General features: G+C 49.3%; 1 protein-coding gene across 5 annotated transcripts in view; it reads left to right on the top strand.

Annotated features, from left to right (window-relative positions):
- The window catches only part of Iqsec3 (IQ motif and Sec7 domain ArfGEF 3), a 98,290-nt gene that overhangs the window by 55,656 nt on the left and 25,260 nt on the right, over positions 1-17,374 (top strand). For all 5 annotated transcript variants that reach the window (XR_004122290.1, XR_004122289.1, XM_031383287.1 and 2 more), the window contains 2 exons: positions 4,497-5,599; positions 7,340-7,501. Coding sequence is in view for 3 of the 5 variants with exons in the window: in XM_031383287.1 (XP_031239147.1) it covers positions 4,497-5,599; positions 7,340-7,501 (1,265 nt within the window). In the remaining 2 variants the exon portion in view is untranslated. The remainder of the gene's footprint in view (positions 1-4,496; positions 5,600-7,339; positions 7,502-17,374) is intronic.

Below are 17,374 nucleotides of genomic sequence, written 5' to 3'. Positions count from 1 at the left end.
CCATGTAGACATTGATCTCAGTCAAATAGGGATGGTTTATTGAACACCACACCCCAAGACTGACCAATCAGGGACATGGTCCAGATTCCTGAACTGAACCATGACCCCAAGTTAAGATCCTACAGGGCTTTTTAAGCCTGACATCTACAAACTTCTGTACCAAGTTATCCTTCCAATCAGGATTTATGGAGAGGAGGATTTCCTTAGGAATATGTCTTTGTTGTACACTTATCCTGCTCCCATTGTTTGGGTATTCACCTGTGGCAGGGGGCTTGCCTTGTCTAACATTCATGTCTTAACTTGCCTACCAGGATGGGACTTGTCTAGCAGTTATGTCTTAACTTGCCAACTAGGGTGTCAGTTGCCCAAGTATATGTCTCTTTCTGCCAAGTAGGATGTCAGTTCTCAGGGAAGTCTTGGGAACTTAAACTTCACTGGACTCCTACTCAAAATGGAAGACTTACTTTAAATAGCTTCTTATATCTCTTATGCTGAGGTCCATCCCAGGGGCAGCTTATAAAGGCAAATACTACAAAAGCCTATACACATGTGCAAGAAGTGCTACTGGGTAGGTGGTCCAGGTCCAAGCTTATTGTGGATAACTAACTGTACAAAGGAATTCTACTGACTTCTATCATGATTGGTTTCCAAGAGCACAGAACATAACAGAGTATGTAATCAACTTGGCATTAAAATTTTCCTAGAAACAGCAGAAACATATGAGAAAGTCTCCTTATAAAGCAGGCTAGCCAGATAACAGTTACCTAGGCCATAACGTTTTACCTTGACTTTAACATGGGCCACTAGAAGACACTTCAGATTTGAGCCATAGAGGATTAAAGTGTCAGAATGATTTGGTAGGACAGGGACAGGAATCTAAAGCTTGGCTTTTTCAAACAGCGTAGATATTGAGCTTGAAGATGGACCCTCTTAGAGTCACCTTGCCCAGTCTTCTGCATCTGAATGTGACAATAACTATCCTAGTTTGCTTTCAATTGCTATACTAAGCATCTTGACCAAAGGCAACTTGGGAAAGAACGAGTTTGTTTGGCTTAGATGTCATAGTCCACCACTGAGAGAAGCCAAGGCAGGAACTCAAGGCAGGAACCTAGAGGCAGAAACTGAAGTAGAGGCCATGGAAGAGTGCTGCTCACTGGTTTTCCTTTCCTTTTCACAGTTTGCTCAGACCATCTCCCCAGAGGAGTGACACTATCAGAGTGGGCTAGGCCCTCCCAAGTCAATCAATCATTAATCAAAAACATACCCTAAAGGCTTGCCTACAGAGCAATCTGAAGAAGACATCTTCTAAAATAAGGTTTTCCCTTCCCAGATGACCCTAGACTGTGTCAAAACTAGTATAATACCATATCAAACAAATAGATTCTATACCATATTGGAACTACGTTTGGCAATGGGCTTCCACATCTTCTTTCAGTTGCTTATGGAATCCTATCACCTGTAAAGATTCTCTTGGGTTTTGGTTTTTCCAGGGAATAGAAATGGAAAAGAGATGTGAAATCTGGACCTTGAGTGACTCCTCATGGTCCTGGAGAAGGGATAAAATGATGTCAGTAAAGGGGGCCAGAGAAGGGGGGTGCTGTTCATCTAACTCTCTACAACATAGCAGTTTGAGACACGCAGGAAATCATCATAGGTTTTATCTTATTTTCAAAGGTTTGCCTAATTGCATCAGACCCACCAGGATGATTTTCCTTTTCGTTAACTGAAAGTCAGTTGATTAGAAACATGTTTTTATTATACTGGAAACTCACAAGAATAATGTCATCACATTAACAAGACCAGCTCAAATTCAAAGGGAGGGAATTACATAGGATGAATACCACAGGGTGAGACTCATTGGGACCATCTTGGAATTCTCTCTACCACTCAGCAGGAGAGTAGCCTTCTCGGTTTCTCTATGTAGCTCCTTGTGAACCTCTAAGAAACTTGGCTTTCTGCCTCAGGACATCTGTTCCTGCTCTTGAAGACGTTATTCTAGAGAGAGAAAAAAGAATTATGGCTCGGTTGTTTCTTGGTGCCAAACTCTAGCATGTCCACTGAGGCTTAGAACAGAGATGCAGCCTTAACTCAGGTAGGAAAGTCCTCCAAAGATACTGTCCTACATGGAGAACCCAGTTGAACTGTGTCCAGACTGTTGATGTAAAGAACCCGAGAAAATAAATATGTGTTATTTTAAGCTGCTAAGTGTTTAGTAATTCGATAGCATACTTAGTATGATTATTTTTAAAGCAGTGTTGGGAATGAAACCCATGGCCTTACACACGTTAGACAAACCCTCTGTCACCAAACCCATCCTGGTTTGCTTTTAATATCACCTTAAAGACTCCCCTGCAACTCACAGATCTAACACCACTGTAGTGGTGCTTTGTAATGCTTGGAGCTTTGTACCAGTCATCCCAGACACAGCCTTTGGTGGGCTGAATAGATCAGGAAGCAGGTGAGAATGCTATATCAAGGGATGGGCTTGCCTGTCCATCTGCTCCATGGGTAGCAAATCTACCTGTGCTCCTCCCCTTCCTGACTCCTGGAGAATGTCGGAACGGCAGTGCTCTAGTGACCTTCAGCTCACTCATCCAGACCTTTAGTTGCAGAAGGACACAGTGTGTAAGTGTGTACGGGCCAGGATGAGCAAAGCATAATTTCAGAGTCCAGGTTTGTCTTCTCATTCACAAAGGATTCAAGGGACTTACTGGGGAATCTGCAATACTAATTAACCCTATTTCCTTAGTTTTAGCCTGACCTTTGATTTAAATGCAAAGCCCTCCAAGGGACATAGTTAAATGGTCAGTTGCTTCCAGGGGCATGGTGTAAGGGGAAATGTCTCCCTAGTCTTTTAAAAATATATGTATTCACTTTACATCCCAATTGCACCCTCTTGTCCCTCCTCTCCTCCCAGTCCTATCCTTATAAATTCCTCCCCCAAAAATTCCCTTCTCCCCTCTCCTCAGAGAAGGGAAGCACCCCCTTTCGCCTTGGGTACTACCCCACCCTGGGATATCCAGTCACAGGAGGACTAAGGCCACTCTCTCACTGAGACCCAGCCAGGCAGGCCAGTTAGGGGAACAGGATCCAATGAAGGTAACAGAGTCAGAGACAGCCTCTGCTCCAATTGTTAGGTGACCCACAGGAAGACCAAGCTGTGCATCTGCTACAAATGTGTAAGGGACCTAGGTCCACTCCTGCATATTTTTTAGTTGGTGGTTCAGTTTCTGTGAGACCCCATAGACCCAGATTAGTTGGCGCTGTAGATCTTCTTGTGGTGTCCTTGACCCCTCTAGCTCATTCATTTCTATCCCTGATCCTTCCACAAGGCTACCTGAGCTCTGCCTGATGTTTGGCTGTGAGTCTCTGCATCTGCCTCCATCTGCTGTTGGATGAAGCCTCTCAGGAGACTGCTGTGCTAGGCTCTGTCTGCAAGCATAGCAGAGCATCATTAATAGTGTCAGGGATTGGCTGCTTTACAGGTGACGTCCCTAGTCCTTTCTTGAGAAGTCTTGATAAAGTAGAGAAAGCAAGAAGAACACAGCACATAGAAAGACAGAATTTCAGATAGAGAGCAGAGCTGAAGGAAATGAGGCAGAACCCTGAACACATTGATGCCATGGGAGCTCTGCTCAGATTAGATGCTCTAACCAAGCCTGGCCCTGGCTGCACAGCTCCTATTGATATAAACAAAGGTGATGTGAATCATGGTGCCCTGGAGGGGAGCCTACTCTTGGGCCATGGTCCATCTCATTACATTCGCATTTACTGAGCACTTCCCACGTGCCAGCATCTGCACTGGGGGCTGGTGACGCAAAGAAGGTCAACCTCAGATGCCAAGTTGTTGGTGTCCCCAGGGAAACATAAGAGCCCCATGCAGTGGGTGAGCGTGATGAGGATGCTGTGGGGTAAGCAGGGATCACAGTAGGGGTTTCGCTTGCTTGATTGATTTAACTTGACATCACTGTTTAATTTTTCATTTTTAATTATTTTTAAGTGTGCACCAAGGCAGAAACAATAGTGTAATAAACTCCCATACAACCATCACCAAGCTCCAACCATCTTTATTAATGCTTTATTAATATTAATATCATGCTAGCTAGTAATTTTACTGTATTCTAATACAAATTCAAGATAAGTATTTTACTCATAAATAGTGCATGCTTCACTGGCATACGCATTCTTTAATAATCAGGTCATTAGCTAAATGGAACTTCCATCCTAACACCTCTGTCCACCGACCGCCACAGGGGACATCACAAAATCCTGAGTGGAATCTTCCATCTTGCCCCCAGGAGTCTTGCCAAGGATTTGGCATCTCAGGCATGTCTGCCTTGGGGGGTTGGGGGGGAGCTTTGGATGTAGGCTCCCTGTAAAGCTGTGCACTTGCGCACTGGGGACCCAGAAACTGGGTCTTGTGTTGGGCTGTACTGATTTAATCAATGCTGCCTCCATCCTCCCTAACTGGGCCCTTCTCTCTCTCATTCCTGCAGATTGAAATGCTAGAACACAAATACGGGGGCCACCTGGTATCCCGACGCGCCGCGTGCACCATCCAAACCGCTTTTCGCCAGTACCAGCTCAGCAAGAACTTTGAGAAGATCCGTAACTCGCTCCTGGAGAGCCGCCTGCCTCGGCGGATCTCCCTGCGCAAGGTGAGGGCGCCCACAGCGGAGAGCCTGGTGGCAGAGAAGGCGCTCCTGGAGGGCTGTGGGCTCCTGGGGCTCCCGCTGGGGCGCTCGCCCTCGCTGCCGCCCACCTTCGCTGGCTCGCTCACCGAGCTGGAGGACTCCTTTACCGAGCAGGTGCAGTCCCTGGCCAAGTCCATCGACGACGCCCTCAGCACCTGGAGCCTCAAGACCATGTGCTCGCTGCAGGAGAGTGGCGCGTACCAGCTCCACCAGGCGCTGCACCCGAGTGCGGGACAGCCAGGCCTGGAGACCGAGGCGGCGCTGGAGCCAGAGAGTGGCCCGGGGTCTGGAGATGAGGCCGGTGGCCTGCCGCAGGGTCACAGCGGTACCCTCATGATGGCTTTCCGGGACGTCACGGTACAGATCGCGAACCAGAACATCTCTGTCTCCTCCTCCACCGCCCTGTCTGTGGCCAACTGTCTGGGCGCACAGACCGCCCAGGCCACAGCCGAGCCTGAGGCCGCCCAAACCGAACAAGGGGACACCGCGGCTCAGGAGGTCTCGGAAGTCCCAGCCTCGGAACAGATGGACCCACCCAGTGAGGACTCAGAGGCAGCGGAGAGCCGCGCCCAGACCGCACAGGCACCCGCGGTGGCCGAGGCCGCCGTGGAGGAGGCGGTGGCTACGGAGGCAGAAGAGGAAGAAGGGGCCAGGCAGGCAGGGAAAGAGGCGGAGGCCGAGGGAGGTGACAACTCGGAGCAGCTGAGCAGCAGCAGCGCTTCCACCAAGTCCGCCAAATCTGGCTCAGAGGTCTCTGCTGCCGCTTCCAAGGAGGCCCTGCAGGCGGTGATCCTGAGCTTGCCGCGTTACCACTGCGAGAACCCAGCCAGCTGCAGGTCCCCCACGCTTTCCACCGACACCCTGCGCAAGCGGCTCTACCGCATCGGCCTCAACCTCTTCAACATGTGAGTGAGCTTCGAGTCCAGGGAAGGACCGGAGGGAGGAATCGTCTCCACGATTTGCCTAGTTTAATACCCTCGCCTGAGCGCCCAGGCAGTGTCTAAGAAATACACACTGTTTTTCCAGATGACCAACACATTAAACGTGTGTGGGGGGGTGTTTTGTTTTGTTTGTTTTTGGGGGGTTTTTTGTTTGTTTTTGGGGGGTTTTTGGTTTGTTTGTTTGTTTGTTGTTGTTGTTTGTTTGTTTTTTTACAAGTATTGCTTTCTAAGGTGAAATGGTAGTTTGGAAAGTGGGAAAATACAGAGTTGAGCACAGGCAATATGAAGACTGACCAGGAATCCCTGAGGACGAAAATGATGTTAGGGAAACGGTATTATTTCACTGAGATCACAAAATGAGAAAATGACAGAGACAGAAGAGACAGTAGTCTAAAAATAAGATAGAGTCCTGATGGAAAGCATTCAGTCAGCAAGCCTGAGTTCTGTCCTAGGAAAAGACATAAATGTGGAAGGAGAAAGATGACCGACCCCACAGGGTTGTCATCCGACCTCCTGTGAAGGCCATTCCTTCTCCCCGCAATAACAGTTTATTTGAAAATAATTTTTATAAAGTAGCGGGATAGGTAAGAGAAGAGAAAGACAGAAAGGGACTATAGAAAGAAGCAAGTGGATAGGAAAGGGATTAGGAAATAGGAGAGAAATTAATGCCTGACATAACTCAGAGACTCAAGACTGTAACAGCAAGGACCCAGGCAGGGCCACACTGAGGAAATAGACAGGTCTATCCCTGTGAGAGGCTCAGTGATACTCATCAACCCTTCCTCCCTAGTAGCTACGGGTGCAGAGCAGGAATCCTTTCCTGTGCTCATTCATTCATAGAACTATTACTGTCAGCCCCGTACCACACAGATAAGTGAGACACCGCTCCTGGCCTCGGGATGCACCTGTGGTCCTCCCATCAGGGCCTAGAGATAGGGAGCATCCTCCTATTTCACAGAATAGCAAACAGGCTCACAGGAGGCTGGAAGGTTGCTCACTGTTCAACTGTTAGCAAGAGGTAAGCCTACCTAGGTGAGGCCAGAGCCATCCACCCTTCCGAAGCTCAGGCTGCCACCTGGTGAGCACAGCTCCACCCCCAACCCCCACCCCCGCACACCACTGTGATCCCACCCCATCAAGTCTGCCTGCACGTGAAGTAGGGTACCCTTATCCTTCAAGACCGTGATTCCCAACCTATCCCTAGTGAAGAACCAGCTGTATCCCCTCCCCCTACGGATGGGAAAATGAAGCCTCCGCAAAACACAATACAAATTAATTGCTAGGAGAGAAGTCGCAGGCTTGGGTGTCCTGAAAATGTCAAAGATTTGAGGAAAGGTTTCTCCTGATTACTTGTCTCCTCCGACCCAGTGAATGGCAACTCCAGGAGCCTCTGAGGTGCAGGCTGGAGGAGGAACCTCCCCAGCCAACTGGAGACTATAGGACCTATCCAGAGCAAGATAGCGTCAGAGAAGGGAGCTTCTCTACTTGTTCTGGGTTCTTGTTGAGTCAGACCTCCTCCTCTCAATTCAAACTACATACCTATCCCCAGCCCCACCCCTCTGTGATGCTCTGGTGACAGTTACTCCCCTGGGGAGCCCCTGGGGTGGGCCTGGGAAGGAGATCTCACAGGGTTTATGGAAGACAGGACAGCAGCCCCAAGCAGCCTTGACTTCCTCTCTCCTCCCAACTCCAACCCTTCTGCAGAAATCCAGACAAGGGCATCCAGTTCCTGATCTCACGCGGCTTCATCCCTGACACCCCCATCGGTGTGGCCCACTTCCTCCTCCAGCGGAAAGGCCTCAGCCGCCAGATGATAGGAGAGTTCCTGGGCAACAGCAAGAAGCAGTTCAACCGGGACGTGCTGGAGTGAGTGCCCATGATGGGGGCCCCTGCCCTCCCTTCTTTCATTCATGCCCTGGACCCAAGAATTCTCATTGTTTCTTGGGAGGTGGGAATCCTTGCTCTGGCTTCCTGTATAACAAGGGGGGGGGGGGAGTCGTTCATCTGATGGTAGGATGAGCCTGGAGCCTTTGGGTGCTCCAGGGACACCCTAGTGCATTAGAAACAGGAGTGAGAAAGGGGCATAAAAACAATTAATGAACTGTGCAGCTCAGGCCCACTTCTGCTCAGGATGGCTCCTTAGCCTACCTTCTCTCTGTACCTGCCCCAGCAGCCGCGGGACACCCTTGCCAAGGCTCATTTTCATATTGGTAGAGGCAAAACATGGAGAAAGGGGGCTGAACTGGGTGTTATTAAAACAGGGAAATACTAAGATTCCATAACGATCAATCAACCAGCCAAGTCACCCCCAAAAGAGCCTGTGTCTCAAACTCTGGGAAATGGCTGGGGTGCAGGCTAAGGGACTGCCTCAGCTATGTGACCTCTGAGCTGCTCAGCAGCTTCCTCTCCAGAGGGCAGAGTGGCACTTCTCTGACTAGAAAACAGAGCCTTGGAGCTTCCTCTCCCCTGGGAAAGGCGAGGAAGGCCCACAGGTTCTGCTCGGGGCTCCTGGGGGAAGGCTGCCCTTCCTCTTTCTTGTGAGAGGGACACAGGGCTGGGAGCTTGGTAGGTCACTGTGAGTGTTTCTGACTAGTGCTGGGTGGATGATAAAGGAGATGACATCTCTTTATGAAGCAGTTACAGCACTCTTGTAAAGTAGACACGGCACGGGTCCTCTGTGTCCCAGCCTGTGAGGGTGATTTGGCCCTGCGAGGATGGACCGGTTGTTCTTTATGAGGTCTGGTATCCTGGCACACCTCATGGTATGAAAAACTTAAAGGCCCAGAGGGCAGCTCCTTGCACGCTCTGGAGTCAGTGATGGTGACGGAAGTGGGAAGGGGGATGCCATCTCAATGCAGGTTGGACAGCAAGAGCCGAGCCCTGTCTGAAGGATCTTGGCCTCCCTGGATGGCGTTGGTAGGCAGAATCAATGCTTTGTCCCTGCCTCTCTGGGAACTGGGGCCTGAGCCTGCAGCTTCACTCTAGAGTAGTGAGAACTGATAAACTCTAGTAGTTCCCGTTTGCTCTCTTTCCTTCTCCTCCCTCCAGCCCCACTTTCCTTGTCCAACCAGCTCTGTGAGATGGTGTGCTCCAAAAGGATGCCCAGGAACTGATGCAGGGACCCAGAACATGCCAAACAGTTAGAGAGGAGAGAGACCACACGTCCATTCTCTCCCCGCCCCTCTGACCCCCACCCCACCCCCAATGTTCCATCTTTGGCCTTCTGTCCCTCTCCTCTGGGAGACAAGAGTGGCCCTGCTCCCCGCGTGGCTTCCTCTGGTTTGTTTGTTTGTTTGTCTTTTCTGCCATGCCCCATCACCATGCAACTTGGCCTGTATTCCAGTGCCAAGCCCACATTTGATCTGGAACAGGTGGGACGCAGGTTTTATATTGAACAATGCAGTGAAAGCTAATTACCCACCTTTCCTGGAGACGGGGCATGACAGAGAATGTATGAGTCAGTAGCGGGTTAGAGCTTCAGACCTGGGCCTGCCGCTGTGGCCTGTGCTTGGAGAAGACCAGCTAGGGAGTAAGCTGGCAACCACGGTGTCCAGGCTTGAACTAGACCCACATCGGCTAGTATTTCTGGTGAGAGGGGGCTGGTGGGTAGATCTTAAGTAACAGCTGTCTCTGCTTCCAGGTGCTAGGTAGCTTGGAGAAGGTGCTTGCTTAGGTCCTGCTGTCTGATCAGCAAGATGAGAAAGTTGGGCTGTGTGATCTCAGAAGTCCCCTCGAGTTCTGTGATATCTGTCATCTTTGCTGTTCCTTAGAGCCTTTGCGGATGCACTGGGGCAGATGATTCTCTGGCCTAAATGTGGGGACCATGCTTTGTCATCCTGTCAGAGACTCAGAGCTGTCCTTGGGCTTGAGGGCAGTGCTGGGGCTTCAGGGAAGAATGAGATGACCGTTTGTCATTCATTTAACAAACACTGAGTGCCTGTTCTATGTTAATAATAGACCTGGACTGGCCATTCTGTATGTGTATGTGTGAACAAGCATGGCTCATGGTCTCAGCAAACGTACACACCTAAACATGGATTCGGGGGGGAGATAAGAGAAAATATATTTCTTAAGCCAGTAAAAGGACAAGGGCTTTTCTCTGCTGGTATCCTGGGTGTGAGAAGTATGGAGTACAGAGGAGAGGCATGATGCTATGCCCACAAATATCTTACGTCCCATGCTTTATTCTGCCCCTTTAATCTGAACTTCCAACACACTCAGCCCTGGACTGACTCAACCACACAAAAAAGACCCCATACCCCAAGTTCATAACTCCCTAGTTTGTGCCTGAGATATGGTAGCATCCTCCTACAAAAAGCCAACAGGACGTGGAGAAACAAAGAGAATCAGGTATCAGCGTCAAGAATCAGGACACAGGGAGCATTGGTGTCTTCCCACCACTCCAGCCCCGCTACCTGGAAGAGTCAGGACACGGGGAGCAGTGGTGTCTCCCCACCACTCCAGCCCGCTACCTAGAAACACTAAATAATCGGCTCCTCCCTCCTTACTCCCCCAGGACAGAGCACAGGAAGTCACTGCTGTCTTGTGTGGCTTTGCCCAGACTGGAAAAGCTCCGCTGGGACATTCTACAGCCCTGGTCTCCCCAGCCCCTGCATGAAGGCATTCAGCAAGTCACATCTATTCCCTACATAGTAGCTGTTTGCCAAACAAAAGGACATAAATCACCCCTGCCCTCAGAGACTGAGATGTGCCAAGCCACAGAGTTCCCCCAGCAAGAGGCAGTGGGAGGGAAGATGGAGTTAGAATGACTCTCAGAGGGGAAATTCTCATTTCAGAGGCAGCATACAGACCTGTGAGGGGAAAGAAAAGGCTGGGAAACCAGAGCAGGAGCTGCTTCCGAGGCTTGTCCAAGCCTAAGCATACCGCCATGGGCCCCAATCCCAGAGTGCAGCCCCTTGGCATTCCTGGAGGCTGATGATCCTGGGTTCTGGGCTCTGGGCTCATTTTCCCAGAAGACACATTTCATCTGAATGGGAAGTGTCACAAGCTCGTGTACCTGATCATAGAGGGTTGTAGAATCGTTTTGGTATCTGTCTGGTTTGCAGATACAGCATGAGGAAGCTTATAAAGCCCAGCCTTGGCCCTGACCCTATCCCTCTGCCTTCTGATCCACTGAGATGTGAGCTGATGTCCCAGCACTCTCCCTGTCTTTAAGCTTCCTAACCGAGCTTTCCCAACCATGCTGAACTGTATCCCCTCAAATCACGAACCAGAGCAAATCCATTCCCACTTAGGTTATCTCCTCTTGGGTGTTTGATCACAGCAATAAGAAAAATGGCTAATCCAGAAAATTGGTTCTGAGCAATGGGGCCGTGGCTCTAATGAGGCTGACCATGTGGCTGTTGGGCCTTAAGACCTGGTGACAGAGAGAGAACATGGAAGAGTTTGGAGCTTCAGGCTAGAGAAGTCATGGAAGGCTCTGGGTAGAGCTCTCACAGTTATTAATTAGAAGAACAAGCTGCTGATTGGAACACAGATGATGAAATGTCCGTCCCCTAAGGCTGCAGAAGTGGTCAAAACTCTACCAGGACCTGGACTAGAACCAGATGCTACATCTGCCCAAGCATTTGGCTGGGTTCTACCCAGATTCTGGGGTTTGAGTGAGACTGGATTTAGAAGTAATGGAACCTGATTTCAAGGCAGCATAGTGTTAGAGGAGTCTGGCATAGTCATAGCTCACTGCAAATATAACAGACACCATCCTGAGGCCACTGTGAACTCTGGATGCTAGATGCTAGGTGCAAGGGCTGGCATTTGCCACATTGAGCCTCAGTGTTGTGCTGTTCCCGTCCTTCCTTGCCGGAAATACACAACTTGTCTTTGGTTTTCACAGGTGTTCAAACTAAGAGACTGTCTTGACTCTCAGAAGGGATTTTGGAATCTGGAATTTTGAGCTCTGTTGGAACCATAAGACTTTGGTGGCTTTTGTGGTTGGTTATATTGGATGCATTTGGCATTTTGAAAGGGTTACTTGGGGGCTAGGAGGATACAATGGTCTGAGTGTGAAATGTCTCTCACTGGCTCAAGTGTTTGAACAGTCGGTTCCCAGCTCACGGTGCCCTTTTGGAAGATTGTGGAACCTCTTGGACTTGGGGCTTAAATGGAAGACACAGGGCTCTAAAGGCAGAACTAGTTTGTTATAGGTCCTGGTTCCAACCTAAGCTCTCTGCTTCCTAATCCACTAAGACATGAATAAGATGTCTGACACTCCCACGATCACCAAGCTGCCCTCTACCATTCCCTACTGTGGTGGACTGTGTTCCCCCAAACTGAAAGCCAAAATAAGCCCTCCCCCCCCCATTAAGTTGCTTCTTATCAGGTATTTGATCACAGTGCAAGACAAGTGAGTGAATTCTAGTAGGCTTAATAATCAAGTAAGAATAAAGATATCAAAGGGCCATGCCCACTCTAAGGCATTGGCTGTTTGGTTTTTACATCCATGTTGGTTACGTTAAAGTCACAGTAATCTGCTGAGTTATGTGTTTTAAAGCGCAGGTGATGTGTTGACCTGCCTGAGACTCGGAAGGATTTCTATAGGATTTCTAAGGATTTCTAAGGATTTCTAGCTGTTTCCATTTGTATTTTCCTACCTAAAACTGAGACACATTAGAACCTTTCTGCTGCTTTTTCAGAGCAGAAGAGCTTGAGTGTACCAGTTCTGGTTTGATGTCAGATTCACTCATCAGATGAGAACTTGCTAGAATTTGCCAGGGAGACATGGGAAAGAACAGGATGAGACTGGCTCGTTCCGGGGACTACCCTGTATCCTGAAGACATCCCTTCTGGATGTACAAAAGAGACTCCTTGCTAGCCCAGGCATATGTAGGAGCCAGGCAGGATCTTTTAGGGCTAGCCACGCTCACTGCTCCGCCCACCCACAGTTTTCAAGTGGCTGGGAATTTAGCTCTGCTCTATTTCCTTCCTGAAGTGTCCGCTTCAGCGGGCTTGAAGGCCAGCGGATAGGAGAACATTCTGGGCCAGCTGTGAGCAGTCTCTCTTCTAGCATGGATGATTCTTTCTGAAGTGAATCACATGTATGAGGAGAACACCCGTGCCTATCATTTCAATGGGAGTGGGCAGCTTTGGGGTAACACCCCCAGCAGGAAATTTCTGGCATGTTCCTTCCTTCCACTAGTCTTCTCAGGTCCTGTGTGAAGTTCCGGTACCTAGTAATTAACATTTGATATCGGAGTCAGATTTTCATGACGCCATTTCCACCAGCATGTGTCTGTTGGCCAGAATGTAACAGACTTGTTCTTCTCGGGACATTTTTAAATGAAGACAGATTGTCTGTCAATATCCAACAGTCTGGAAGGCTGTGGTCTTTCTGGCTAGCAAGAAATTCTTTGAGAACATCTTGCCCACTCATTGCTGCAATTTCAGAGCAGACCCTCTCTTTGCCTGAGGAATTCCCTTGTGGAGAGGATGGTTAGGCTGTGGCTCAGGGAGACGCTTCCAGGGTCTGGAGGAGGGAAGGGGAAGAACCATGTAGGAAAAGCTCTTAGTGCTGTTTCCACAGCTTTGAAAAGTTCTGGTCTATCATCCAGAGGGGCAAGAAGGGTGTCTTTTAAAAGTGCTGTCTTGGGATAATATATATCATAATGGTAAGGCACTTAACTTGGCATGTATCAAGCCCCAGGTTCAAGTCCTGGGACAAGAAAGAAAGAAAGAAAGAAAGAAAGAAAGAAAGAAAGAAAGAAAGAAAGAAAGGAAGAAAGAAAAAAAGAAAGAAAGAAAGAAAGGAAGGAAGAAAGGAAGGAAGAAAGGAAGGAAGGAAGAGGAAGAAAGAAAGGAGGGAGGGAAGGGAGAAGAGAGGAGAGGAGAGCAAAGGAAAGGGAAGGGAAGGGAAGGGAAGGGAAGGGAAGGGAAGGGAAGGGAAGGGAAGGGAAGGGAAGGAAACCAGTGGTGTCTTTCTGGTTTTAAATCTTTGACCTCCCACCTCTCTAGACACCCTACTCTATCCCTGACATGGATAGATTAAAAACTCTCTTGAACAGTAAATAGTCTTGAAAGTTGAGGAGTCCCTTGCCCCCTGAAATGGAGACTTTGTGGACCCCAAAGACAGGGTAAACAAATCCAGACTTAAGACATATGAATTTGGATTTTACACAAATGGATATCTCCAGCCCAGTCTCTCATAAGCCAGCTCAGGAGGGGCTATTCCCACCCTCTGGTTAACTTTCTATTGGAGGCTCCTACCAGCCACTCTACCACAAGACTTCCAGTAGAAACTTCCAGGGAGTCAGCCTGTCCTGATGATTTCTACAAGAACATCCGTGAAGCACAATAAAGATCACACTGTGGGAGCGCCTGTTTCTAATAATGCAGGAACCAAGGAACAGAGAGGCTAGGGAGCTTACCCTCTGCCACACAGCTTATAGATGGCTGAGACCTGCAGCCAGGCAGAATAGCCCGTAATCCCACAAGACACCAATGCCTGTGCCCCGCACCACAAAAAGCATGATCTGCAGTGTTCATGGTTCTTGTGACTCTCTGCTTCTGAATGGCAGCCCTGGAAAGCCCAATGGGGGCTCAGCTGTAGCTTAGTCCTCTCATCTTGCCTGGGTAGAGCAGAGCAGAAAGTGTGATTCCTGAGTCTCAAGAGGCCTGTACTAGATCCAGTTTCTCCTGCTTGGTGTGTTATTTTAAAGTGCCTGCCAATAGCTGGCCAACGGTGGTGGCGTTTCAGGCAGTTAGCTGCTGGTATCACAAGGCGTATTTGCAGCACCTCAGCTAAACGGAGCTTCAAACCATTCACTGTTAACATGACAACACAGCCTTGGTCTGAAGAAACACAATGAAAGCCGTTACTTACTAAGTCCCCCTATACCAGGACCTTTATATATGTCGTCTTCTTAAAACTCATACCAGCACTGCCCAGAAGACAGGACATGGGTTGTGACCATTGTGTAAGTGAGGGAAGCAAGGCACGCTGAAACTCACTGGCTTGGGTCAGACTGCTGCACAGCAGCAAGAAGACCAGAAGGCCTGACCTCTTCCCATGCCCCCACGTTGTTACAGTACACAGTCTTGCTTCTCAAAACGTACCGACCGGACTGGCAACATCAGCATCCCCTGGAAGCCTGCTGGTGACACAGTGGGCCTGCTCTGCTCCAGGCCCACTGAAAGAGAAACTCTGGGGTCTAATAATCCAGGCGTGGCATGAACACCAAGATATTCTGAGACACGTTTGGAACACATGACCCCTGCCCACCAGGATGCTGCCAAGTTCAGCAAGAGAAAAAAAATCAGTTCTGGCATCCACAATGACTGCCAATGTGTCTGGATAGTTAGAGCGGAGTGCTCTTGATTCCTGGGTCTGTACCTGGCAGCCATCCTTCACAGGCTCTTTGTGTCCCAGCACCATCACGGGGGACGCAGGTCGGTCCCTGAGTCAGCATCCTCTCATTGCGTTTCCTTGGCCCCTTTCACTTTTCTAAAAGGCCTTCACAGAGCATGTTATGAGTTCTGACCAGAAAAAAAAATAACCCTCCAGCGGATGAGGATATTTTTAATTAAATTGTGTAAGCAAGCACAGCAGAATAAAAGCAGAATCTGTGTGTCCCCTGGCCTTTCCCCTGAAGTGCGGCTACTCGCTTCCTTCCAGGCCTCAGCTGGGCCTCGCTGACAATATCTTTACCATCTCTTCTGGCCAATTAAAAAGTCCCTGCTGTTGCTATTATCTATTTTCAGCTCCCAACCAGTTCCTTTGTCTGCCAGACACTGTCTTGCTCTCCTTTAAAAAAGAAAAAAAAAAAAAAAGGAAAAAAGATGACGCAATTCATTTTGATCACAGTTGTGTAGGATGCTTCACTTCCCTGCAACACGAATTGATTGCGTGAACAGATCAGTGTTAACAAGCAATTTGATGCAAGACTGTACCGTTCATACAGATGCAGGAGCAGCTGGCTCTCTGCTTCCAAGCCACTGAAGACCAAGCAAGTGACCCAGAAGGATGGTCCTCAAGGATGGCCTGAAGGGAGGGAGTAAGAAAGGGCCAGCTCACTAGCCACAGCCTTGGCTGCAGCAGGAGACAGGTGCGTGGATCTCAGAGCCTGTGGCAGGTGTGGGAGGAAATCAGAGAGCCGTGTCACCTTGAGTGGCCAGCTGAGCGCGTGAGAATTCAGGACGCTCATCTTTGCATAGAACTAACCGTGCTTGTGCCTGGGCTCGTTACGTTGGTGCAGATATTTCCTGATACATGCACCTAGTTTCACTTTAAAATGGCAGGGTATGCTGCATCTCGGAACATCTCATCTGTAGGACTGATCAAACTTGACACTGCCAAATGTTCGCGTAAGCAAGTCAAACTGTCAAATAGCAGGCAAAACAAAGGATGCATAGCCTGTCATCTATTCAAGAGAAGTCAGGACATCCTATATTCTCGTGATTGTCACCCAGTAAGGACGTTCAGACCTCAGATGACTCAACCAGAAAAAAAAGGGTACCACTGATGCTCTGCTGGGATGCGGAGGCGATGGTGATGCAGTTGCCCCCAGCTTGGTAGCACTGTCATTGACTCTTGTAAACAACGGAGATGAGCAATGGAGACCCAGCAATAAGGAAACTTGGTGTAAGAAACAACCTAATGAACTCTGAGCTACATGAAGGAGTAGGAGCCACTGGGATCAGCAAGGCCTCCTAGAAAAGAATTTTTAAGACAGAGAGAAAGTTCTGGGGGGCACCAAGACAGAGGTCAGATGGGGATGAATACCTAGAAAGAGAAAGGGGTCACCCCAGAAAGAGGCAATGCTCCCCATACCAGAAAGCATGACAGAGAACATTGAACTTGGTGACAGGGTGACCAGTGGTGGCCTTGACAAGAGACATGTAACAGGCTAAGGAGAACATACACTGGACTGGAACGTGAAAAGAGGCCAGGACATAGGACAGCATGAACACAGATGTCTTCTTAGAGTTTGGCCCCAAACAAAAGCAGAGGCAAAGGGAGAGACTGGGGAATGGGGAGCCATCAGCACAGGCTTTCATCTGTACACTAAAAAGAGAAACACAGTGGATCTTCACAAGGCCTTGCAAGGCTGTGGTGTAGCTCAGTGGTAGAGTTGTGCGTAAAGCTGTGGATCTTCTCCTGGCTTCAGAAAAAAAAAAAGGAAAAAAAGAAGAAAGGAGAGGGAGAAGAAGGTAGGAATTAGTAAAAGAGAAATAGCAACTCACCTCTTTAACTTAGGGTCCCAAGGTAAGCTCAGTCTAGCCTCCTGCTCACCTGAAGTACTGCTGCTGAGTTTATGGCACTCATCCTGGGTGCCCCTGTGCATAGCTCCCATACCCCTCCATTCCTCAGTCCCAGATCCCTCTGAACAGTGTCTCAGATCCTGCATTCACCACGACCACCCTCAGCTGCAACCTAGACTCAGCCCTACCTGGAACCCCTGAAGTCACATCTTGACTCCTCAGCCTCCTCAGCCTCCTCAGCCTCCTCAGCCTCCTCAAGCCTCTTCAGCCTCCTCAGTCTCCTCAGTCCCCTCAGCCTCCTCAGCCTCTTCAACCCCCTCAGCCTCCTCAGCCTCCTCAGCCTCCTCAGCCCCCTCAGCCTCCTCAGCCTCCTCAGTCCCCTCAGCCTCCTCAGCCTCTTCAGCCTCCTCAGACTCCTCAGCCTCTTCAGCCTCCTCCGTCTCCTCAGCCCCCTCAGCCTCCTCAGCCTCTTCAGCCCCCTCAGCCTCCTCAGCCTCTTCAGCTCCCTCAGCCCCCTCAGCCTCT

This window comes from Mastomys coucha, unplaced genomic scaffold, assembly GCF_008632895.1.
Source record: "Mastomys coucha isolate ucsf_1 unplaced genomic scaffold, UCSF_Mcou_1 pScaffold20, whole genome shotgun sequence".
NCBI lineage: Eukaryota > Metazoa > Chordata > Mammalia > Rodentia > Muridae > Mastomys > Mastomys coucha.
The sequence above is the reverse complement of the archived record's forward strand: the minus strand, read 5'-3'. Positions and strand labels throughout refer to the sequence as shown.